Source organism: Dasypus novemcinctus, chromosome 4, assembly GCF_030445035.2.
Source record: "Dasypus novemcinctus isolate mDasNov1 chromosome 4, mDasNov1.1.hap2, whole genome shotgun sequence".
Taxonomy (NCBI): domain Eukaryota; kingdom Metazoa; phylum Chordata; class Mammalia; order Cingulata; family Dasypodidae; genus Dasypus; species Dasypus novemcinctus.
Window position 1 is genome coordinate 54232163 of NC_080676.1, and position 26320 is coordinate 54258482.

The 26320-nt window shown below is 38.0% G+C and overlaps 1 protein-coding gene across 19 annotated transcripts in view; it reads right to left on the reverse strand.

Annotated features, from left to right (window-relative positions):
- Positions 1 to 26320, reverse strand: part of PEX5L (peroxisomal biogenesis factor 5 like) — a 231689-nt gene that overhangs the window by 68408 nt on the left and 136961 nt on the right. For all 19 annotated transcript variants that reach the window (XM_058295386.1, XM_058295383.1, XM_058295380.1 and 16 more), the window contains 5 exons: positions 25182 to 25293; positions 17072 to 17266; positions 12397 to 12520; positions 10985 to 11081; positions 1286 to 1381 (listed from right to left, as the gene is read on the reverse strand). In XM_058295386.1, coding sequence (XP_058151369.1) covers positions 1286 to 1381; positions 10985 to 11081; positions 12397 to 12520; positions 17072 to 17266; positions 25182 to 25293 — 624 coding nt within the window. The remainder of the gene's footprint in view (positions 1 to 1285; positions 1382 to 10984; positions 11082 to 12396; positions 12521 to 17071; positions 17267 to 25181; positions 25294 to 26320) is intronic.

Below are 26320 nucleotides of genomic sequence, written 5' to 3' on the forward strand. Positions count from 1 at the left end.
TGCAATTGATTATGTCTTTTGCGATTACAACTTTCTCCTTGTATATAGTTCTAAATTCTAATGCTTTTTACTGACCCAGGATTCTATGGTTCTAAATACTATTCTTTTTAATGCTAATTTAGTGTGTAAAAATATTTAAAGGAGCTCTTTAGTCTGGAAAATAGACATTTAAGATAAATTGAGATGTAGATTCAATGTATTTGAACAATTAATTTAAATCTGTCATTCACAACCAAATATAGCACTTGATCCTTGCAGAGCACAAATGTGCATGAGCTTTTTTTTAATTAAAAAAGTCAAAATTAAATGAAGACATTTGGGTGAGAAAAAAGAGCTCTCTAATTAGGTTTTTAAATGATAGTATTTCCTCAAATAGAAAGAATACTTTTAATATTAAGTTGCAAATCTGATTTATTGCATTTCAAGTATAGTTACAGAAAGACTGTCCATCAAATAATCATTTTGTCCAAATTCTAATGGTAAGATTGCCACATAAATGAACCGTATTCCAAGAATACTTTCAATTTTCAAAATTTCCTATGAGTAATAGAAATGGAGGTCCTAGCGAGTTTGTACTTTGTTTGGTGCTGAAGTTCCCCTCTCAAATAACAATCCAGCAAAGCTTTGATGAACTCCCTGGGCAGCATCTGAGATGCGCTCATGTCATTCCAGTCAGGAAGAAAACGGATAAAAAAGAGCAAAGCCTTTTATTTTATTTTCCCCTCCCTTCACTCTCTCCTTCCCTACCTCCCACTTTCTTTCCCATTTGAAGGCTAAATAAGGAAATCAATCTTCAAAACAAATAATTCATTTGATTTATCAACAATGTTTTGAACAATATCTTAGTAAAAATATGGCTGAAGTCAAGATGGACCATCTATTGGCTAGAATTTCCCCACCCCGCTAGGAAAATGTATACTATCCCAGGGGCAGCAAGACCTTTTATGTTTCAGACATCATGCTAGATACTAGTGAGATAAAAATGTCAGGTGTGAGCCTTGGCCATCTAGAGGGATAGGCTGATCATGCAACCCAGATTGAACACAGAATTTGTCCTAATCTAGAACTCCAGCCAGTCCCTGCTAATCTGCCATATACATGGCCTAAGAAGAGACATCTATCACTCATCTGTGGTGGAAAAGCAAAGGTTCTATGGTAAAATCACAGCCATGGTTAGTTTATGTGTCTGTAAAGTAAGATCCATTTCATTTGTATCCTGAAGTTTGATTCTTTAACTTCACTCTCAGAAACATGAAACACAAAACCAATTACAAGAAAAAGTTACCTCCACTGCTGCTTTTGCCCTTTCAAATTCCTCTTCTAAGGAGTGGTTTCTTGAAAGTAATGCACTTCCCCAGCGCTGTTCTTTGGTTAGTCGAGCCTGAAATAAAACAAAAACACATGATGTTATAATATTGGAAACACATGATATAAAAATTCAAGTATTTTTTCTTTTCTCATTTCACTTCCCCAGAGCTCAAAAATATCTACAAATGGTCTCAGTTTTGGAGTAATTGCAAGCAGGATGCCCAAACTGGGATGGTGTAAAAATGTGTGTATGCATACCCATGAGTCTTCTAACAATGGGACACAGTCATGGTCATATTAAACTACCAATGTCCAGGCTCCAATTTGAACTGATCTGGATTCCAATCATTGATATTTTAAGCACACTCCCCAAAGATTCTAGTAGGCAGCTGGGATGGAGAATCTTTGTCAGAGGCTAGATGGAAAAGCTGATATTCAAGCTTGGTTTGTTAGCAGACCAGCTTGAGGTAAACTGTAAAAGCGGTCGAGAGAGCGATGTGGCTTCTAGGGCTTTCTCTTTATGTACACCTCAGAACCCCACGCTCAATTCTCTTCCCTTTGCCTTCCCTCTGTGAGCACATACCTGTTTTCTGTCCCATTTTCTCAGGACACCGATCTCTGTTAAATACAGAGTCCCTTAGATAAAATCATGCCTGATAACACCAACTGCTGAGTCACAATTACCAGGCAATGTCATACATATCTTAATCTAGTTAATGCAAATTTTCCAGAAGACCCCCCCCAAATGTGTCTGAAGTAATTTTTAAATTATTATTCATTTTTACTTTTATGAAAATATAATGAATATATTCTCATTGAAAAAATTAATCATGACAGATAAAAGTGTACTTCTAGACCTTTTTCTTCACTGTTCCATATGTATTTATCGACACAGAATGCAGTATGGTGCTTTCAAAAACATTTTAAATATAAATGGCAAATCGTTCTGAAGCTTACCTTTCCCACTCAATAATACAGTTTGGAGAGTTTCTACATTTAGCACTATAGTTCTTTCTCGTTCTTTTCCCCAGGTATTTCCTAGTAATGACATATCATAGTTTGTTTAGGCCTCTGTGGCTGGGCATTTAGGTTGCTTCCAACTTTCCAACCGGTGATTACTTGTTTTCTTGTCTATCTTCCCTCTCTGTCCATAAAGAGAGAGGCCCATAAGGGTAGGGATTTTGTCTGGTAAATCTGTACTCCCCATACCTAGTACAGGGCCTCAGAAATGATGAGCGCCGAGGGACTACAGCGCTGAGACAGCCAGGCTCTGGGGAGCAGGCGGGAGCGAGCAAGGCTGCCTGGGCCCATGGGGTAGCTCGCCCCACCGCAGGGACGTTCAACCCTGGCTTCTACTGGAATTATCTGAACACGCCTGGGCCCCACCCCAATTAAATAAGACTCTCTTGGGGTAGGGCCTGGACATCAGGTGGTTTATAAGCTCCCCAGGTGATTCTGATCAGCACTTGTGTTTGAAAACAACTGTTCAGTAGCAAAGCTTTATTCTTCACACAGTACTTAAAGATCTCTACAACTCTGCCCACTTTTCATTCTTATTCCCTCATCACTCTTCAAGAGGACTCCCCTGCTTTGTATTACTCGAAACCAGAGATCAGTACATGCCAGATACTGTAGTATTTTCAATGCCGTAACTCATGTCGTCCTTTCAACAACTCTGTAAGACAGGCATTGTCATCAGCTACATTCTAAAGGGGATGACCCTGAAGCACAGAGAGCTTAATTACCCTGCCCAAAGCCACATAGCTAGTACAGGGCCACATTCATTACCACTGCACCACACTGCCTCTCATGGGACACCATGCTCAACTGGTTATTTTAGGAAGATGCAAAACACAGAAAAGCTGTTCCTGGGAGGTTCATGCATGAGGGAGGGAGACAACCAAGAAACTCTCAAGAATACTGTGGGCTGAAAACAATAATGAAGTGATTAGTATGAACCCCACTAAGGTTCATCTTACCGATGCTATAAACGTTTGGTGCCCAAATGTCTGATTGGTTCCTGCTTTCATTTCTTTTGGGTATATACTTGAGTTTGCTTTTAATCTCCAGAGAGATAAAAGGAAAAGACAGCCAATTTAACACAAGACATGATTGTCTCTGAGTGAAAAAATAGGGCTCCCAAATGAATGGGTACTGAATCTGCCCCCTCACCATCTATCACCTTGTCTGTGCCAAGTCACCTACGCTGCCCCTGCAGTGACTCTCTGTAGCAGCCTCTGCAGGGATCATCTAACCCTGGTACTTTCTTACCACTGGAGTTTATAATAGAGTGTTATCTCCCAATATACAGCGTTCTCAGCGCTTCATCTTATGCTGGTGGCTTTTCAATAAGAACTCAACAAACTGCGAAGGTGAACAGCTTCCTAATTATCTGCTAGGAGCTATCTGAGGAATCTGGTAAACCTTGTTAAAGAAAAATGTACCCCAAACTTTGAAAAAGGCAAGTTGAGACTGCTTGATTTCTTGATGTCATGCTAGAGAATTTTCAAATAAGTTTTTTTGACCCTTGTGTTAGTTTCCTAGGGCTGCTATAACATACTACCACAAACTGGGGGGTTACGAAAGAAATTTATTCTCTCCCAGATCTAGAGGCCAAAAGGATGACGTCACAGCACTGGCAAGACTGCGCTCCCACCACAGACTCTAGGTGAGAATCCATTCCTTGTCTTCTGGTGGCTCCAGGTGCTCCTCGGCTTGGCGCAGCATTACTCCAACCTCTGCTCCACCATAAAGGGGCCTCATCCTTTTCTCTCTCAACACCGCCTGCCTCTCTTATTAGGATTCACATGATAGCATTTAGGGCCCACCCAGAAAACCCAGAATCACATGCTCTTGTCAAGATCCTTAACTTAATTCCAGCATTTATAAGGCATACTTACTTTTTTCTGCCTTAAGGTAAAATTCACAGATTCTAGGGATAGGATGTGGACATACCTTTTTCAGCTCACTACTACTCTTGTCACAATATATTTGATTAGCAAATATAAAGGTGCAGATGGTTTGCAACCTTTTATGACTAGTGTCATAGCCTGGTAGACGAGTCACCCCTAAAGGTCATATGATCTTAGTGTCTTGTAGAAAGTTAGCCAATCTTGTACTTTTAATTTGGCAAACTTATTTCAGCATTTCTTCCCCATCTTTGTTCCTCAGTGCTTTAGCTCTTTTGTTTTCTTACACTGTGGTATAGTATAAATTCCCTCATACCACAAATGAATTTTAAATATATGGACACATGCAAAAATTAAACTTTGTGCATTTACATAGTGATGGCATGGATGAGCTGTGAACGGCATTAGGAAAAAGAAAGAGGAGAAAGTACTAACATATTTGTTCCAAGGCACCTCCTTCTATTGCAGGCACTTTTCACTAGTGAAATATGACCTGCCTTTGCTGTGAAGCATGACCTAACCCCTTCATCAGTGTTTCACGATACAACTGGATTATGAATCACAAGATGCAAAGGTCACCACATATCAGGAAGAAGAGGAAAAATCTCTCTCTCAGGATTCTAGGTTAATAGTTCATATTCTTTTTACCATTTAAAACAGCAAGCCCAAATAGAATCTTACTGTGTAAATGAAATTTTATTTTGATGGTACAATTACTATTTAGATAAGCTAAGCGTTATTTTTCACATTGTTAGAAAGGTCTTAGGTTATTACCAAGACAAATGTTATCTACCTCACATTTTAAAACCTTTTATTTTGCCCAAGGAAGCATAGATAAATGCCATAGGTAAATATTGAATGTAAATAAAGGCAGTTTTCAAGCTGAGATTAGTATGCAACTAAAATTCTGAAACTTTTTAGCATCTCAACAGTATGTCCAGACATGCTGGATCAGGCTTCTTTTCACCATGACTTAAAAAAAAAAAAGTATGATTATACTATAGACAAAAACTGTAATATGGGCAAACATATATGAGTAGTATTTGTAAACTGTTGAGATTGCTTAGTACTTAACTGGAAGTAAAATAAATATTTAATAAGACAATTACACCTATGAGTTTGTGTTGCAGCTGTTTAGTAACACAATGTCTGTGTCAGTGGTCCTCAAACTTTAGCCTTGCTTGTTAAAACAGATTGCTGTTTGAAACTTTAGGTTTGTTAAAACAGGTTGCTGGGCCCCATGCCAAGGTTTCTTTTTTTTTTTTTCTTTTTAACTTTTTTTCTTTATTTTTGAAGAAGTTTTAGATTACATAAAAGTTACTTAGAAAATACAGGATTCCCATATACTCCAGGTTTCTGATTCAGTAGGTCTGAGGTAGGTGAAGCCCTGACTCTCTCGTTCTAATGAGTTCCCAGGTGTTGCTGATATTGCTGATCTAGGGGCCACATGGTGAGAAGCTCTGCTGTAGATACTGGCATTTTGTTTACGTAGGTGGTTGCTGGAGTTCAAAAATATAAAGTGGGCCTTTCCCCCACCCCCACCGCCAGATTAAAAAACAATGCCCCCAAACTATAGCAAACTCCTGGAAGTGACTTGGGCTTCAACATAGCATTTTATTTTATATTTTTTTAAAGTATTTTTTAAAAAGATTATTTATTTATCTCCCCTCCCCCCACCACCCCCACTCACACCCCCACCCGGGTTTTCTGTTCTCTGTGTCTATTTGCTGCGTCTTCTTCTTTGTCTGCTTCTGTTGTTGTCAGCCGCACAGGAATCTGTGTTTCTTTTTGTTGTGTCATCTTGTGTCACCTCTCCGTGTGTGCGGCACCATTCCTGGGTGGGCTGCACTTTCTTTTGCGCTGGGCGGCTCTCCTTACAGGGCACATTCCTTGCGCGTGGGGCTCCCCTACGCAGGGACACCCTGTGTGGCACGGCACTCCTTGTGCATATCAGCACTGCACGTGGGCCAGCTCCACATGGGTCAAGGAGGCCCAGGGTTTGAACTGCGGACCTCCCATGTGGTAGACGGACGCCCTATCCACTGGGCCAAGTCCGCCGCCTAAACATGGTGTTTCAATTGGTCAAAGCTAATTGGTTTTTAGCATATTGCACTCTCCAAAGTTGTTAGTTCCCCCAGCTGTTGATTGTTATAATTGAAAAGCACTAGGTGAAAGGACAAAAAAGTAATTTAATAAAAGAACTCTTAAAAAGAATATTGTGTCTTGTTCTCTTTACTAAAAATTATGGTTTTGATCAAAGTTATGATTTGAATATTACTGTGTTTGTGGCTGTGGTAATCCTAGCATAATTTTGTTGACTGGCCATGATGACAATTGTTTATAGCTTCTCATTCATTTACCTTCACATTACTGCTAGAGATTCCTCACCAAAACACATTTAGAAAGCACAATGTCCTTCCAAAGGAACTGAAGGGAGAAGTTTCTACTTAACGATAGAAAAGAAAAAATATCTTATAACAATTAGCAGACTGTGGGCAGCAGTATGATGCCATGAAAAACACAAACTGTGGGGTCAGACTGCCTGGGGCCAAACCCTGGTTTATCATTTCCCACTAGTTGATGATCTTGGACAAACTATTTAATCTCTGTATTGCCCAGTATTCTCATCTGCAAAGGGTATATTCATTTATTGAGTAGATAAAAGAATTGAATACAACCATTCATGTAAGCACACCAAAAATTCTTAATACAAAGTAAATGCTCGATATATTTTGGTTTTTATTATATCATCTTTCTGGTGTTTATGAGGTGTGACTTTAGAAAGGAAAAGCAGTTCATTAAACAAAAATCTGTTTAGAGCACTTTTGTTTAGTCGTAAATAGAAACTAACTGGATTCTTAGATTAGAACAGAATTTAACACCTGCCTCATTGAGTTGCTCAGGATATTTTTCCTTAATCAGTCAACAGACATATATCATTGAAGGCACACAGAGAGCTGCCCTATCTGTGTCAAGAGCAAATTCCTAGACCTTTGTGAAAGGTGTGGCAGTATATGGTTCCCATCTACACCCAGCCATGAAATTCTGCATTGCAGAACATAAAGGCATATGGGTAGTTTCATTATCAGCATAATAAAATTATTATTGAAACAAGTTTTAAAAATGATCAGGAATAAAATTTTGGCTTTCTATTTTTTTCTGCCTTTGAATTAACCAAGTACTTCTTGAAAATGGTTAAATTTATTATGCATTTCTATTTTTTCTTGTTATAAATTCCCTTATTTTTTCATTTCAACAAATATGTCTTGAATAGCTACTATGTGCAAATTTCCTGCTATGCTGAAAATCATCTTTCAGATCATTCCTTCTCCTCTCCCTCTCTTCCTTTCTTCCTTCCTTCTTGCCATCCTCCTTCCTTACCTCTCTCCCCCCTTGCCTCCTTTTCCCTTTCCTGCCAGCCTTCTTGCCTTTTTGGTTTGATACTTATTTCTACCTTTTCTTCATCTCCTCCTCATTGAGAGATCAAAGTGTGTGGCCAAAAGGGGAAAAGGGATGTTGATGTGGTCCCTGTACTCCCCTCCTACAAGCATACTACTACTACACATTGTGTATATCTGATTGTTTCTATTAGATTTAAGGATCCTTGATACTTTTTATAATCTAAGTTCATCTTTTAAAATTCTTCACTGTCTCACTATGGCTCTATGGGCAGTAGACATTCAATCACATTTGTTGAATTACAAAGGAACAAAATGGAAGGCATCAGCTTTTTAAACATAAGTGGTTAAGAATGATTTTGGGAGGGGGAGGCACAAAATTGTGTATGGCCTCAGATCAGGTGACAGTCCTAATGCTTACACAATTTCTGGAAGAAAGTGATACATATTCTTTAAAACACTTGGTTCATATTAGCTCTATAAAGGTAATAATTGGGGCTTATAATGAGAAGGAACTTTAATGGTTTGTGGGTTATCTCAATGAGTAAGTATGATGTGGCTGATACAAGGTGATAAATGGTTATAAGTAACGGCTTTAGAAGCTGATGGGTGCAATTTGGACGCTAGCTCCTCTCCTCCTTAGCTGTGCCATCTTGGGAAAATTACTCCAATCTCTAAGATCCATTTCATTTTCCCATCTGTGAAATGGGGATAATATTTAATTATTGTAAACAATTAAAGGAATATATGAGTATAATATCATATTACACACATGCAATAGGTATGTAATAAAAGGTAGCTATCAACACACAATTCCTTTTACATTACTCATAAAACAACCTTAAAATTGAAATTGTTCTTGTTTGTGGTACTTGTGTGTTACAACTTTCCAATTTGGTGGACTGATGATCATGTGAAAGTAAGCACTTTCTATACCCAAGGCAGCAAAGTCAGTGAGTTACATGACTGTGAATGAGTGTTTCAGAGAGCGTGGCTGTTGCACATACGTGTGCAGGCCAACTCAGGTTTGCAAGAGCCTGATGTGGAGCACCCCTTCCAGTGTCCAAACTTGAAAAGGAAATTCTGGAACTACCATTTTCCAGGAGAAACTCGATTCTTTTTCTGTTGCCTCACCAATCATTGTCTTAACCCATTTATGGGAAAAGCTTATTTTATGTCTTCTGTTTTTCCTTAACTCTGTAAATATTTTCAAATTTTTCAGATTGTACAGTTTTTGAACAATTAACTCCAGGGAATATTCGTTACATAGTTTGTATAAGTGCCAAGAAATCTTATTCTTAAATATATGAACATAATTTGTTATAACTTCCTGCCACTCTGATTAGCCCAGTATTCAAACACTATTTGGAAGAGATTTGACGGTTTTTCCTTTTCTCCATCTTGAAAAGAAAATGAGCTACAATAAGAATTGTTCACATTGTGAGTTTCCCATCTCCTTTTATGATTCTGTATATGACTTTAAAACAAGGCCTGCAAGTAGTTCTTCACATGTTGAGTCATTGCCTATGATGATTTATGTTGGCTTGAAAGAGAACACAGTTCCTTGATTTTCCTGTGAACTTGGGAAGATATTAGAGAAGTAGCAAGTTTTTGTGAGCTGAAATTATTTATATGAATGGTTTGTAAGTCAGTATTAGAGGGAATTTTTATACCACCCTAATCAGAATTTTACCTTATTTACATAAAGAGATCAGATATTTAAAAATATGTTTATGACAGGGAAGCGACTGTGACTCAATCAGATTAGCTCCCATCTACCATATGGGAGGCCCTGGGTTTGTGGCCTGGGGCCTCCTTGTGAAGGCAGGCTTGCGCACAGGCTGCTGAGTGCCCCCTGCCCACAGGCAGTGCAGAGTGCTGACTCATCAAGGTGATGCAACAAAAAGAAGGGAGACAAAGGAGAACACAGAAGAGCCTGCAGTGAATGGACACAGAGAACAGACAGCAAGCAAGCAAGCTGCAAGGGGGGAAGAGAAATAAAATAAATACAGACACAGAAGAATGTACAGCGAATGTCACAGAGAACAGACAGCATGTAAAAAGCCGCAAGGTGGGGGGATAAAAAAAGTATCTATGACAGTAAAAACACCTTTTTGTCTGTATTACAAATGGATTAATCAGTCCATTCTCTTGTCCTCCATTTGAATGAATTGGTATTTCAGAGTATTAAAACCCCAAATTCTTGACATTTTCCTAATTTGAGCCACAGGCTAGAATTAAAACTAAGAGATTAAGATATGAATTCCCTTAGTTTGGAGAAATCTTGATAAGCAAACACGCAGTGTATATTTGTTTTTTTAAATTAAATTCAGGGTTAAATTCTTTACAAATAATTGGCAACCCTCTGAAAAGACTCACTAAGATCCATCTAACAGAGAACTCTCTTAGTTCATTTTAAACTATATTTTGGAGGACAATATTGGGACTCTCATACACATTTCTCAAAGCACATTATGTTGGCTTAAAGTAAGACATGCCAGTGGCTAAGTGACAGGGCAGTGTGGTGGATGAAATCGACAACAAGTAAGAGAGTAGCTGTCGGTAGAATAATAAGATAGACCTATTGTGCATCTCTGTGTGGAACAACTCACCTGTGCCAAGTCTCACCTGCTGCAGAAGCACTTTATCGCCATCTTATATTGTTCCAAGGCTTCCAGTTCATGAAATAGTACTAGTTACTTTCTTTAAAGTGGCTTTAAAGTGATTCTTTAAAGTGTTTTTAAAGTTTGGATTATAATAATTCTTAGGATTGGTTCATGAAAGAGACTGATTATTTTCTTTAAAGTGAATCTTTAAAGAGTTTTTAACGTGAGGGTGATAATAATTCATAGGGTTGGTTGAGTATTACAGATACAACATATGAAAAACATTCACAAATGGTATCTCTAATTATTATTACTACTGCTAATATTATCATTACATATTCATTAGCATCAAATTTATCCCAATGTGACAATCAGGTTCCTGATGTGTAGTGCCTGATGTGTAGTGCAGGGCATAGATGTGAATGAATGCTCAAGATGTAATTTCCTCTTCTTTGTGCTCTGTTTTATAAATAGTGCTAATACTGGAGTAGAACAGATTCTGTATTGCAAAATAATGGAACAGTAAATGGTAGAATAAAGAAAAAGTGCTAAGTACACAGTGCATTCAACACATTTTCCAGCCAAATGTACATGTATATCATCAGTTATTTTAAGCATTAAGACAGATACTGAGTGAGAAAGCACACAAAATACAAAATACAGAAAAATGACCTCAAACCTTTTATGCAAATTTAAATAAAATATTTATGATATATACTATCTGTTTAAAAAGACAAATTCACTAAAGGCTTGTTTTAGATACCTGTGTTGGAGCCACTAATTCCAACTCCGAAGCCGACTCAGAGTTGAGGGCACCTTTCCCACCACTCAGTTCTGGCTGAGATCGATGTTCGGAGGACCTGTAAGGAATGCAGTAAGTAAATTAATATACATCCAGAAACATTCAGCTAGAAATCCAGCCCAGGAACCTAATACATTTGGATCACTGGGAGCCCAGGTGACAAAGCTCTCATCAACATTTCAGTGAAGAAGATATGCTTTATCTGTTTCAATTATAATGACCTTTATCAGAATTTGTTATGTGGCTTCAAGGTGTCAGGTGTTATTGTCTCTGATTGATTTAGAATTCAGTTCATTTATGTGCAAAAAATAAATAGATGTAATGATGTTTCTGTTACAGAGAGTTCTGCTTTATTAAACAAATTCTGTATTTTTTAAAGGGAGGGCTCTCTAAAAGTATTTCAGGTATGCTTTCATTTTTATATAGAATGTGAAATGTCATAATAAGGGAAATGTGCAAGGGGCAACAGGAGACTGAAATATGCTGCCCTTTAAGAAGTTATAAAAACACGGATGGCCATATTTCCTCTGGGCATCCATAGGTTATTCTTAACAGTTGCATTTTCTAATAGTGGATGACTAAGAAAGCCAGAAAAGGTGATGGGGATATGGTAGTGTGGTGTTATGTACCCCAGAAAAACATGTTCTTAATCTTAATCCTTTCCTGAGAGTATGAAACCTTGTAAATAGGAACTTTTAATGAGGTAACTTTATTAAGGTGTGACCAGCTGAATCAGGATGGGTCTTAAATGACTACGGGAGGCTACAGAAAGAGAAGCCATGGGGAGAAGCCAGATGATGGAAGTCAACAGAACCTGGAAGAGAAAGAAGATGCCACCATTTGCATTGCCATGTGATGGAAAAGCCAAGGACCAACGTTTGCTGACAGCCAGCCCCAGAAGGCCACTGTCTTCAGAGAGAAAGCATGGCCTTGGACTTCTCTCCTCAAAATCATGAGCCAATAAATTCTTGTTGTTAAACCAACTTATTGTATGGTATTTGTTACAGCCATTAGGAAACTAAAATACTGGATAACCAGAAAAATTTAAACATCATTCTTGGGATATTATATTGAGTATGAATGCATACATAAATATACATATACACCTATTTTGATTGATATGTTCAGTTACACATTCAGAATATCACCAAGAATCATGAACCTCCCCAAATATATATTGACTGAAATTTTGACATATTTTGAAATAATTTAATTTGGAGAAGCCACATTAATTAACTTTGATATATTGGGGGTTATACATAAGACCACATATCTGGATTGACTTAACTAGTTGACCATTTCAGGACATTAGAGAAACACCATAGATAAAGTTGTCTCATAAATGGCTATTTTCTGATATACAAATATCTTACCATAAGAGTTCTTTTGATCCAGTTCTAGATGAGCTTGACTTTCTCTCTGCCATTGGATGCCCCTTGCTATTTCGGTCTCCATGAAACTTAACATCATCCCATTTTTCTAGTTGTGTTTGAATGTCTATTAGGAAGAGAGGAAGGTGGCAGGAGAGAGACAGAGGGATAATATGAGGTACAGAAAGAAGTAGAGCGATTGATTAAATTAAGACATCGCATACAACTGAACGTAAATGAATTGAGAAAAAATTATCTCTTCCCCTGACAGGGCCTATGCAATCATACAAAATAATTGTAACTTCTTGAAATCACTGAAATTGTGTTCAATTTAGCACAGTCCAACTTGTAAGGACTCTGCCCTTGAAATATTTCTTCACCCTTGAAATATTCCTTGAGAAGCTATAGGATAATATGAAAATCTGACAGCCAGTTTTCCTTGAAGATTAGAAGCTATATCTAATTCATTTTGTTTCTCCTATAGCACCTAATAAGTACTTGACACATAGCAGGTGCTCCATAAATGTTTGTGGATACAAAGTGGATTTGACTCCTTTTTCTGAAAATTGCAAAGAATATTTCTTTTATTTTGTGGTTGGGGGTACATTTAAATACTGTACATGATTCACAGGTTTTGTCTGAGAAATATTTGTGTATTTTGGTGATCAATCCACAAGTGGAATTATTTTCTAAGAGATATCAGGCTTCCTAGAGAGTATTTTAGAAGGTCCTTTTGCTAATTAAAATATCAATATAAATTAGGTGTCTGATAATCCTATCCTCAAACTTTTCTTCTGCTGTCCAAGAAAATCTTGTACATTGAACTTCTCGATAAAGCCCAGGAATGGAGAAGAACAATGGTAATCAATAACAACCGTAGACATATTAGAACCCTGGACTAGGCCCTTATGCCATGCAAAGGACTACCTATGAACTTCTTTTCTTTTGTTGATCATGTCTTGTGGTTGAATGACTGACTAAACATCATCTGGAATATTGCTTGACCTCATGTTGAAATCCAAGCATTTTTCTTTAAGGTTCATTTCTTCCTAAATTTCAATAAAGTAGGCAGCAGCAGGAAAGGGACAGAGAACAAATTCGGGAGGAAGGTCTATCTCTTTGGGCAAGAGCTTTGATGGTTCTATTTTGGTGGCTTCAAATATTGATTTGTCTTATTTCACAAGAGATATGCTACAATCTTATTTTATTGGTCATTTCTTTAATAAAATATTACTAGTTCTGAAATTGTTGATTAAGGCAAACTGTCATTTTCCAGAAGCCATACCTTAACGTGGTGGAATTGGCAACATTTTCCTCATGATTTTCTAAAAAATGTTGTTCTAAGACCCCCAGATCAGCCTTTTCAAAGTTGCCTAAAACTTATAAAACATGTGCAGCTTAAATAAAAATAAAGCCTATTAAGATAAATTGATAGCTCTTGCAGTTAAAGCAATCAAGTTGTTTTCACCTGGATTTATTTCAAGAGCTATTTGCATTCTGAATCCTTTGTGAGCCTGCAGGAACAGGGGAAGAATGAGCATATGGGGTCCTATCCCATCAGCCTCAGCTAAGTCACGCCTCTAGAAAGAAACTCCATTTAAAAAGATGAGGCTCACTGGGAAAAGGAGGTGGGAGGAAGCTGAAACACTTTTCACAGCTTTTGCTTAGATCAGTTAATTTTTCACCAAAGGAAGAATTTTAATATGGGGATAGAGAGAAAGGAGGCAATGGAAAAAGCCAAGAAAATGCTGGAAACGCTTTCTCTCTGGGGTCTAATTCTTATAAAGAACCTGGATTCTCTCTTATTAACAGCTGTGTGACTGTGAACAATCTTGGATTCAAGATTTTTCATCTACAAAATATTGTCCTCCAAAAAGACACGTCTTAAAGAGGGATGTGATAAGAGAGAGAGTATCCTGCATGGGCAAAATAGTTTGGACAGTGGGCTGATGGTCTTCCCTTTCTCTGCAGTCTGTCCTGGGTGATCTCCTCTACGTCCATAGTTGCAATACTCATTCAGAGACTTCTGACTTCCAAATCTCCATTTTCTGCTCAGATCTCTTTCCTGAGTTCTAGACTTATATAGTTAACAGTCTATTGGACAACTTCACAGAGAAGCCCCAAGGGTCCCACAGATACAGCATGTTCAAAACTGAACTCAATCTTTTCTGCAGTGACTTCCTCCTTTCCTCCTTTCCCGCAGAGCTTGGCACATTTTGTACATCTCCCTCTTATGCATGTACATATTCATTCAGTCCCCAAGTCCTGTTTTAGTAGTTTTTGAATCTGTCTCCCATTTTGATAGCCTCTCTCTTACTACCTGAGTGTCTATACTAGTCTTCCCTACCTCCATTCTATTTGCCATACATCTACTAGAGTAGGATTTTTCTAAAATAAGAAGCTGTTTATGCCACTCCTCTGCAAAAAACCCTTCAATACTCCCTGTCCTTCCCCCATGTGTCCCCCACCAAAGGTTTTAAAGAGCATGGCATCCAAGGACTCCCCTTCCCTGACTCCTGAGGACTCTGTCTTACTTCTCACACTCCATCAGCCTTGAACACTATTGTGAAACTTGTCTTTACTTGGAAGACCTTTCTCTGCACTTCTCTCTCTATTGAGGGATGGATGCTTTTCTTCTCTGCAGCAGGAATGCCCAGTCCTGTCCCCCCAACCACTTTCCTGATCTTTTTCATTCAGCAAATTCCTACTCATCCCTCAAGACCTGACAACTCACATAAGACCTCCTGTAAGACTCTCCAAAAACAGGCTGGGTTGCAGCATATAGAACATATTTTATTACAATCATTTAAACATTTTCTTATCTGCCCACTAGACTGTAAACTTACTAAGGCCAGAGAACTTACATTATTTTTCTTTGCATTCCCAGCACATAGTATGAGCCTGGAACACAGCAGGTATTTAAAGAAATGTTTACTGAACAAATGAGTAAATTACTTCATGATCATCTGACATGAACATATCACAGTGTTAACTGGTTTCATATCCGTATCTCTGTGTTATCATCATAACAATCTATGGATAACTTACTACTATGCTCATTTTATAATATGTCTGTACACAGAACCACATACACACACACACACACACAACATACACAAATGTCAGTCACAGCCAGGAGAGATGTATGTTCCCCTTAGCTCTCTGAAATACCCGACACATTTCTTTCCTGAGAAAGGACAACTTAATTCTGACTGGTACCGTTCACCTGGTAGGATTAAGCTCTCCTTTCTCAGGAGGATGTAGAGTATTGTGCATAAATCATGGCCTTTGAAGTCAGCTAGAGCTTGGTTCTAATTCTAGTTTAGTACTGTGGTGGTTTGGCATTGTATACCCCCAAAACATGTTATTAATCTTAATCCATTCCTGTGGGTGTGAACCTTTTGATGAGGTTGCTTCACTTAAGGAGTGGACCAACTGAATCGGGATGGTTCTTAATTCTATTACTGGAGGCCTCATAGAGAAGGCTACAGAGAGAGAAACCACGCAGAGCAGTGAGAAGCTGGTAGTCAAGGGAACCTGGAAGAGGGAGGAGCAAATTCTGCCATGTGCTTCACCTTGTGATGGAAAAGCTAAATATTGCTTACCAGTCAGAAGATACTGACCTAGGGAGGAAGCAAGCCTTCTAGCCTCTCAAATTGTGAATTAATAAATTCCTATTGTTAAGCCAACTCATTGCATGGCATCTGTTTTAGCAGTCACAGAGCTCATGATTGTAAGCGCTTGGGTATTTTATTAAAATTTCCAAAAATAACTCCTGACTTACTTCAGAGTTGTTATGTAGGATTTAATGAGATGATATACGTAAGTCATGTAGCACAGTCTCAGAACATTGCCAACCGTCAACAAATCATAGCTCTGTCATTGTATTGAATGTCTCCCAAGCATGCTACATGCTGCTGTTTAGTCCCACTGTCCCTGAACCTTGTGTTTACTAACGTCTCTTTTTCCTACACTCTGAGTCTCCTAGAGGGCAATGTCCATATCTTATTTTTATCTGTAACTCCAATGCCTAGCGTAGTACTTGGCATCTATCAAGAACTCAATACATGTGGGCTGAATAAACGAATCAACACCAGTGTGATGGTGAATTTTATGTGTCAATTTGGCCAGGCTATGGTGTCTAGTTGCTTGATCAAACACTGGCCTAGATGTTGCTGTGAAGATATTTGGTAGATGGGGTTAGCTTTGCTAATAAGATGTCCTGAAGTACAGGAGAGTACCCTTGATAAATAGGTAAGTTTCACTCAATTAGTTAAAGGCCTTAAGTACAAAAAACAGGTTTCCTGGAAAATAAATTCTGGCTCAGGACTACAGCATTACCTTGTCTCTGACTTTATAGCCTACCAGTCTCCCCTATTAGTTTCAGACCAAAACTCTTATCAGAATTTCCAGCCTACCAGCCTGACCTACAGATTTCAGATTTATCAGACCCAATTCCTCAAAAGAAATATAAAACAAACAAACAAACACTATTGCTTCTGTTTCTCTGGAGAACCCTGCCTAATTTAACTAGTTACTCAAAGCTGAGTTTCTCAACTGCTACTCATTTCAAGTGCAAAAGAAACTGTACCCTCTTCAGTTTCCTACATGGAATTTATCTTTTCTACTCCCTTGCACACTGTCTTACAGCAGCAAAAGACAGAAGCGATTGCCTTACCTAAATCTAAGGATGAAGTCTCAGGAACTCTGAGAGGCTGGCCTCTCTGCTCAGCATCTGCACTGATGAGGTCAGATCCATCGGCCTTTTTCTTGAGGGAAGAAGTTTTCGATGAGGCCTCTGACTTCTTGGCTTTAGTTTGGGTTTGAGAGACTGGTTCACTCAGGTCCAGAAGATCTAAGCCTGTGGTCAATACTATCAGAAGTGGAAGAGGTTAAGATAAGACCACTTAGTGCTCTGCGATAACTTTTTTAATCTTTAATTTTAAAGAAGCTTTAGATTACATAAACATAAATATAAAGAATTCCCATATACCCCACCTCCCACCCCACTCCCCGACTTTCCCCCATTAACAGCATCTTTCATTAGTGTGGTACATTTGTTACAACTGATAAATACTTGTTGAAGCTTTGCCCCCATGGTCTATAGTTTACATTATGGTTTACACTTTGCATGGCACAATTTTATGTTTGACAAAATGTCTAATGGCCTGTATCTGTCACTGCAATATCAAGCAGAACAATTCCAATGTTCCCCAAATTCTCCATTCTTCCTACTCCTTCCCCTCAGAACCTGTGGTGACCACTGTCCTTATATCAATGTACAAGTTCTTCCATTGCTAGAATAAGAATGTCTGTTTTAGTCCACAGTTGCATTCCCCCCTTATGTGTGTGCATTCCTCAGTCTTGAAGATTTTGGGATGGGGATACCCACTCTACTTCTGACTGAGTGGAGGCTTAGATCCCATAAGGTAGATAGATAGAATTGTCTTGCTTGCTGTTGTAGATACTCTGTAGATAATTTTTTAAAAAGAGCTCCCAGTAGGGTACAGAAAAGATTTTGTGTTTGTAGCATAGGTTAGAAGTACCAAATTAAATCTGCTCACCATCAATTATAAAGCCAGTCTCCATTTAGACTGGAATGCCTGCTGACTGTTCTTCACTGGGCATGGTACAAACCAGGAAGGTAGGACTTCGACTAGCCTCACCAGTGATGAAGCTTTGACAAAATTAAAATGACAAAATTGAATCCGAGTTCAGGTACTACTTATTTATTGCTTTGCTTTATTTATAGAGAAGGTTTATTTTAGACTGCAGTTTTTCCAGAGAAGAGTCAATCTATCCTATTCAGAGATATACAACAGTTATGAGAAATATTTGGTGGAGTTTCTGAATGTCTCTGTTTTAATATTAAACTTAAAAGTATACAGGGTATAGAGGAATGATGTGAATCATCTTTTAGTTAATTAAGTAGTTCAATCAGGAAACGGCATGCCGCTTGGGCTCACTCCACAGAGGGATCTTATAATCCGCAGTTGATGAATAGGTACACATGCTAATGCCTTTGCTGTTTAGTATGCAAATTTAAATTTCAATGTAACAAACCATAAAACTGCTAGACTTTTACTTTCTAGCACGTTGATTACATTGTATTAAATACTGTAATGAAGGAAGAAATAATCTGTTCAAATGCAAACTAGGCAAAATGAGAATTACGAAGGGAAGATTTGTAAGTCTTCAATTCATCTTTCTCTTGGCAGTGCTTGTAACAAGAGTTTGACTAGTGTTTGAACCAGTCAATTCAAATTAGGAGGTCTCTCCAGCCCTATCTCTCTACTGGCTGGGGAAGCTGGCTTCTGGGCCTGGTGGCTTCCCGGTCTAGGATCTCTTCACCCAGCCAGTGGAGGGAGGCCACTGAGGCGACAGAGGAGCCCCTTGTAGTCCCCCCTCACAGGCTCTAACAGCAAGGACAGCATCACTCCTCCTCTTTGGCTCTCCCAGCTTCCCTCTGAGTGGAACACAGACTTCTGTTGAATTCCCAGTAGTCTTTCATCCCCTGAACTCCAGGCGAGATCAGGGCTCCGGTGAGTTCACCACCAGGATGTCCTCAGTACCACCCTGCTTTTGTGAGCATCCCTATGGAAACCTTAGGATAGTGTGTCAAGCTCTACTCTTACGAATCTTGTTTTCTGATTTCCACTGGTTACTGGGTTGTGAAATGGAAAAAGCATAGCCTCAAACAGACCTGGATCTACCATTGCTTAGCTGAGTGACTTGGAAAAGGTTTCTAGACCTAAGAGGGAGTTTCCTCATCTGAAAAATGAGGGAATTAATAGTCTGTCTTTTAGGTATGATATGAGGATTAAATTATATAATGTATGTAGTGTCAGGTATACACTAGCTATTCAATAAACGTTATTTCCATTTGTAGGGGCCAATTTTTAATGTTTTTTTTTCCTTTCCCTTTTTGTTGATCTCCTATTTTCCGTTCCTTTCTACCTGAATCAGATCCATATACTGACAGAAAGGGAAATTCCACTGGCAACAAAACTGAGGATGAGGCAAAGGTATTGGTTCTACAAAGAATCCTATGAAGTAAATTTTTCATAAAATGGCCTGAAAGTGTCAGCTTATCTCATCTGAGCTGTCCTGAGGAGTTGGAAGTCACTTTCCAAGGCTAAGATGCTCTGAGATATGAGCATTGCCTTGTGGCTAGGAAGAACCCGAATGTGGGGGAGAAGAATTGGCTTTCAGAGCTAAGCTGCCGGGCTTTCTGTCTACAACTCAAGGATGGCAGGCAGCCAAGATCGGCTAGGATACCATGCACTTCATATCCATTGTACATTTAAACATAAATTTCCAGGCCATTGTTACTTTGGCAAGGATTCTAGACCCAATGTGACCTCCTTATAATAGAAAGAAGGAAGTTGATGACAGTCTTTGGAATGCCATATATGTCTTTTTTCTCATTGTGCAATTAGGAATTAGTCACTTACTCCTAGACGTCTTTTAGCAACAAATTATATAGAAATAGTCTACTTGTATATAAGAAGTACATTTGTTACAGAATATAACTGGTATTAATTTAATTCTATATGTGCTTCTCACCATTCAGAATAAATGAATTACTAAAAAGAGTGATTGCAAATCCAAACATTCTTTCCCCCTCCAAAGTGTCCTTGACATTTCCTGTATTTGTTCTGAGTTCTCAGCCCCTTTGTTCTTTTCCCAGCAAAGGTGAAACAAATACTCTGCACACACAAGCCTCTGTTTGTTACCCAGTTGTTGAAAGGAGTGGCTGGAAGGTCAAAGGGCAAGCTTTGAAGCTGAGAGACCCCTCACCATCCCAAACACGATTTCAAAAGCTTAGCAAGGTGGATGCAGTCTTTTGCTCTTTGGAGGAAGACAAATAACAGTTTTGTGTGTGTCTGTATGTGTGTGTGCCCTTTAATGAAGACTTAAAACTAAGGGCCTCTCCGCTGTATGTGGGCTTCAAAGATAGTATGTGTGGCATGGCAGAGAGTATCTGCTCTGGTGATTCTTAGTCCAATTTTAACGATTTCCTCAGATGCGTGAAGGTTTGAGGTCCAATATCCGTGTGTTTAAAGAAGAGTACAAAGGATAACCACTCTTGCAGTGGATGTGAAAATGTGTGTGTGTGTGCCCAATAAAATATTTTCTTGGAATAAAATTCTTTTCTGTTTTCTGCATGGACCACATCACCACTTACAGCCTCATAGGCTGTGTGGTTCCATTGCCCAAAGGAATTCATTCCCTTCACCTCCTTCTGCTACCCCAGAGTGATTTCCTAGGTTGGTGGTTTCTGAACTGGTCTATATTTTCCCTCTCATCCCTTGTTGCACTTTGTCCTGCTTCCTGACTTTAGTTCAGCTAGCTGACCTGTTTTGGTGTCTTGATGGACTAGTCATTGTGCATAAAGTCAGGCAGCACAAGGCAGTGGTTAAGACAGCCTGAGATCAAATCCTGACCATGCCAAATATTAGCTATATAACTTTGGGCAGGCTACTTAGTCTATCTGAGTCTGGTATCTGCCCACCTATAATAGGGATAAAACTCTAACTCTACTTCATAGAGTAAAATGTTTCATCTAAGGCTCTTAGATAATTCTAGAAGCATAATAATGTCAGACAATTTTTTTTTTTTTTTTTTTTTTTTACTATTAGGAGACTACTGAAAGCATTCGTAGACAGAATGATGGCCCTCTAGATATGTCTACGACCTAATCTTTGGAATCTGTGAATATGATACCTTATGTGGCAAAAGAGATTTTGCTGATTTGATTGAGTTAAGGATCTTGAGATGGGGAGGTTATCCTGGGTTATCTGGGAAGGCCAATGCAAGCACAAGGGTCCTTAAAAGAGGGAGAATGGAGGATCAGTCACAGAAGGAGATGTAAGAATGGATGTAAAAGTCAGATAGAAAGAGAGAGAAGATCTGAAGGTGCTCTGCTGCATGGCTTTGAAGATGGAGGAGAGGGACATGAGCCAAAACGCAGGTGGCCTTTAGAAGCTGGAAAATGCAAGCCAACAGATTCTCTTCTGAGGCCTCTAGAAGGAATTTAGCCCTACTGACACCTTGATTTTAGGAATTCTGACCCCCAGAACTGTAAAATAATGAATTAGTGTTGTTTTACACCACTAAGTTCGTAGTAATTTGTCAGCAGCAATAGTAAATTACTATAGCTGGTATGTCAGTGTCTGTACTGGGAATCACACATAGGCTCTATCACTCCAAAGCCTTGTTCTTTGCCACTCCTCTGTGGACTTTTACTGACCCTGGAGATGGTGTGCTGACTCTATTATACAGCTTTCCAATCTTTTGTGTAGCACTCCAATTTTTGGAAGATACTACATTACTTAAGTATTTCTTTCCATCTATCTCAAGGCCATCTGATTGAAGAAGAGCACAGCCTATTAAACTGGAAGACTTCCACAGGGTATGGAAAATAATTACAAACACTAAATTATTTGGGCTCTGGGAGGTGAGGCTGCTTAAGAAAGTAGAATAAAATAGCACCTATTATGAAGTCTGTTTTGATACTTTGCTGGTAATGCACACCACAATGTAATGAGTTTAGAGTTTTAGTGAGTCTCTCCAAAGAAATAGATCTACACTGAGTGATCTGAAAGGACAGGACATGGTGTAACCGTAACTGGTGTAGTCAATGAATGTGGTGCATGGAGCTGATGGGACCTCTGTTTTGTAAGCCATCCTGGCATGCTAGCAAACACAGCTTGCATTTCTAGTTGTTATTCTCTAATACAGTGTCTACAAAGTAACATCTTTAAGGCAGGATTTTACCAGTGATGTCAAATACACTTAATGGACTCAAATAATCTAATCAGTTTTTATCTTTTTTTCTGGAATTGGTAATTAAAGCTACTGCCCACCTTAGAGGCATTTCTAAGCTTTCTTTCAAGAGGTATGCCATTGGGCTAGTGACTATTTGGGCTTCAAGAAAATGTATTTTGTAATATTACACTAATTTTGCAGGTAAGATATTTTATCAGGTGCCTGTGTCAGGATCATGAATTCCTTAAGGGTAGCTCTTCCCCTAAATATATAGCTATCATATTAAGGGGTAAAATTATACATATATTTTAAACTATGTAAAATACATCTTCTATTGTCATTCAAAACCTCATGGCTCAAGTTTATGGAGAAAGTACTTTCAGATTATATAGATCAATATATGTAAACAAAGAACCCTTGTTTTTCTTGCTCATTGGAAAAGTCTGTTCCTGTGCTTTGATACTTACTAGACTTTGTCGAGCAATTATAAAGCAAAAAGCTATTGTTGGAATTCTTATAGAAATTACTTGTAATAATATAATTGATACCTTAAAATATCTATTGTTGAGTTACTTTTAGTGCACTGGATATGTGTCTGTGAAAATATACATTTATTTGCCATCTTAAAATCAGGGATAATAACAATTTTTAGCTTAGCTATCATCTAGGGATATAATTTGACAGGGCCAAAGGAATTAGCTGCCAACCTAGATTGAAGACAAATTAAAGACAATTTAGGATGTTAATGACAAAAAATGAAAAACATCATTATTTGCTCAAACTTGAAAGTCTTCATCATTGGATGATAAGAAGTTAGTACTTCTACAGAAATGAGAAGAAAGTGAAAAAAATAAGCTGAAAAACTTTAGGAAAAAATCTACCATTTAGAACTTTTTTGAATCAGTGTATGATTATGTTCTTTTAGAGTTAGTAGAGAAAAATACATTTGATTGAAAAGATTAATGATAAATACTTTGTCTACTTTGTGTTGATTTACATAAGAAGTGTGTTCTCATGGGATTTAAAAAATGATAGTATGTTTACCTTAAGATATACTTTGAAGGTTAAGAACAACATACTGTAACAGTTTGAAGCTTTCATGAATCCCAGGAAGATCAGGTTCTGAGAACGAATCCATTCCTGCCGGTGTGGGACCCTTTGATTATATTAGTTCAGCTAAGGACTCTTTTGATTAGATCACTCTAGGGCTTTTCATTGTACTATGTCAGTGAGGCGTGACACAGGTTGGATCTTAGCCCTCTTGCTAGAGTTTTATATAAGCAGAGAACTGAAAGCAGAAAGACACAGAAACACAGCTGCCATTTTACCCTGCCATGAGAGAGAGGACTCCAGGATTACCTGCATTTTCTTAAACTTAATCCATACCTGTGGGTGTGAACCCATCATAAATAGGACCTTTGAAAATGTTATTTTTAGTTAAGATAGGGCAACTGAAACAGGTTGGGCTATAATTCAGATTCCTGGATTACAGATTGAAATTCAGACACTGAAAGAAAGCCAGGGGAAGAGCAATAAACTGAAGTCAACAGAACCTGGAAGAGAAAGGAGATGACATCTCCATGTGACAGAAAATCCAAAGACCAAGGAATGAAGGCAGCCAGTTCCAGAAAGTCACAGTCTTCAGGGAGAAAGCATCACTTTGATGACACCTTTGTTTGGGATTTCTCCTAGCATTAGAGGGTAAGCCAATAAACTCCTGTTGTTTAGGCCAACCCATTTTGTTGTATTTGTAAATGTAGCTGGGAAACTAAGACATGCACCAAGTACAATTGTATTTGCTTGGTTACTCAGAGTGACAGCAGAATTTAGAAAATGTTTGCTTTGACGTAATATAAAAAAGTTAATGCATTTGAAAAGGAAAGTGTTGGAAATACTGTTTTTCACTTGATAGCTAACAATAACACCATTTAGAGCTTAGACTTTGCTAAACACTTATACAGAATGCTTCATTTATCTTCCCAAGTAACCTAGAAGATTCAGATAGTACTATTATTAGATAGATGAGGAAATGGAGGCACAGACACCTTGGCAAGGACACAAAACTTCCTAGTGGCGGAACTGGGGTTTGAATTCCACTCCCACATAAAGTGTCTCTATCTCTTAATAAACAATTGTTGTAATTTTTAGCATTTTTGAAAAATCACAATTGCCTTCTGCATTTTTTTCATGTGCTTAGAAATATAATGAAAATATGTAAGCTGACAGAAAGCTGAAGCTATGATGGGGAAATGGAACGAGTTTAACAATAGAGTCCATTATCTTACTCTTTTTTCCACTAAATCCTGTCCTGCACATCCAACATAACTTTTGTTCTTTGAGTCAGAACATTATTTTTGCATTCTTATTTGAACATGCCTTTGAATGTGAATGATGACTGAATGAAATCAATGCAGAAAAACTGCCTCTGATAGAAAAGGTGTGATTCATATGGAGTGCCTATATGTGCTAGAAACTAAGACAGATGATGGTTTACAGTTTCAGTATGTTTAATTCCAGAAGGTTAAAATAAATTGTTGTTAGAGGGAGCAGGTAACATATTTACATGACAGAAAATGAAGCTGGCTTTATAAATGTTTAAGGCTGTAGGTCATTTTTAACTGTCATTTCAATCCACATGAAGAAACTGCCAATATTTTTATTCTACTGGACTTTTGCCATTTAATTTTTTTCCAGAAGTAATTGGGACATCATCCAGAACTTGAAAATTCTTACTTTGAAATAAATGCTTTTACTTTAGAAATTCTTAAAGTGATGTGACTTGAGATGTGCAGGTGGAAATATGAAATATGAACAAAAATGATTCATTGCTAAATTGGTTCGTCATGTATACTACAGTTCCTTATATAATAAAAAATGACTTATTTATTTATTTTATAAAGTTTTATTTGGTCACAAGCATTATTTCCCACTTACAATGCATTATGGAAAGAAAATGTGAATTTTATTATGGTTGAAATTGACTCTACTTGATGAAGAGTTAAAAGTAACAGAATTACCGGCTGTATTGGATGTTACTGGCCTTGCTATTGCCTCTGATTTGGTTTCACAGAGAAAGTCATCGATGGAGGGACTCAGGAGGGGTCTGCTTTCTTGTTGCTCATTCACCAGCTGAGAAAAAACGAACACAGGTAGTCAAAGGGTTTTGTTAAATTTGCAGAGTCAGATGAATTCAAATGCAGCCTTGCAACAAAATGAGAATAGCAAGCCTACCAAAAAAGTAATTAATTAATTAAGTAAATAAATAAATAAAGGTGTGGGTGCAAAAATAATATCAAGGGGTGGGGAGGGAGCCTTTAGCACTGTCAACATATTTTTGATGCAGCCAACTTCAATTTTAAAGCTCAAGCCTTTCCCAGCCTTCTTGAATAGTTTTAGACTTGTACTCTAATTTCAATATGTAGGAAATGACACATTCTGAGTCATAGTTGCTAAGGGCCAGTCTCCACTTGGACAAAAGCACCTACTGAGATCTGGAGCAGTGGCTTTCAACTGAGAGCTGGCATGCTCTGGTTAGGATCGCTCAGTCAGGATTTGTGTGATGAATAAATACGCACACATGGATCTGTGTGTTGGATAGGCACTGTCCGCTTCTCCCTCTTCTTGAAAAGCTCAAGGCACCCATAGGCGCACATCCTCATATTTCGCTGGAATACTTTTGTAGTGAATAAACATTTTGGGAGAGTAGAAAAGATTGTAGTGTTTACTGTAAAGGTATGCAGTAGACATGTCTGTGAAATCTATATGTAAAATAGATTTATGTAAATTCAATCATATTTTCCCATTGGTTTGGTCTCTAACAACAGAAATCTTTCCACTTGGTTTTTAGCTGACTTCTAGTTACCAGCAGCAGTCAACTATTTACTTATTCTGTCCCTCTTTGAATCCAACCATGTTCAAAATATGTTCTATGGTTAAGGGAAAAATACCCTTAGCTGCACAAGTTCTTAATCCCTAATTAACTCTTAGTTTTGGGGGGAGTTTTTATATTGGCCTTTTTTAGGATGAACATAGTCATCTAGTTTTCTATTTTATCTTATAAGAAAAAGATGTGCCTAAAAATATCTAGATTTTTAAATACTTATTTATCTAGGCTGTATTTTAGGAGACACATATTAAATAAAATGACAAATGATGT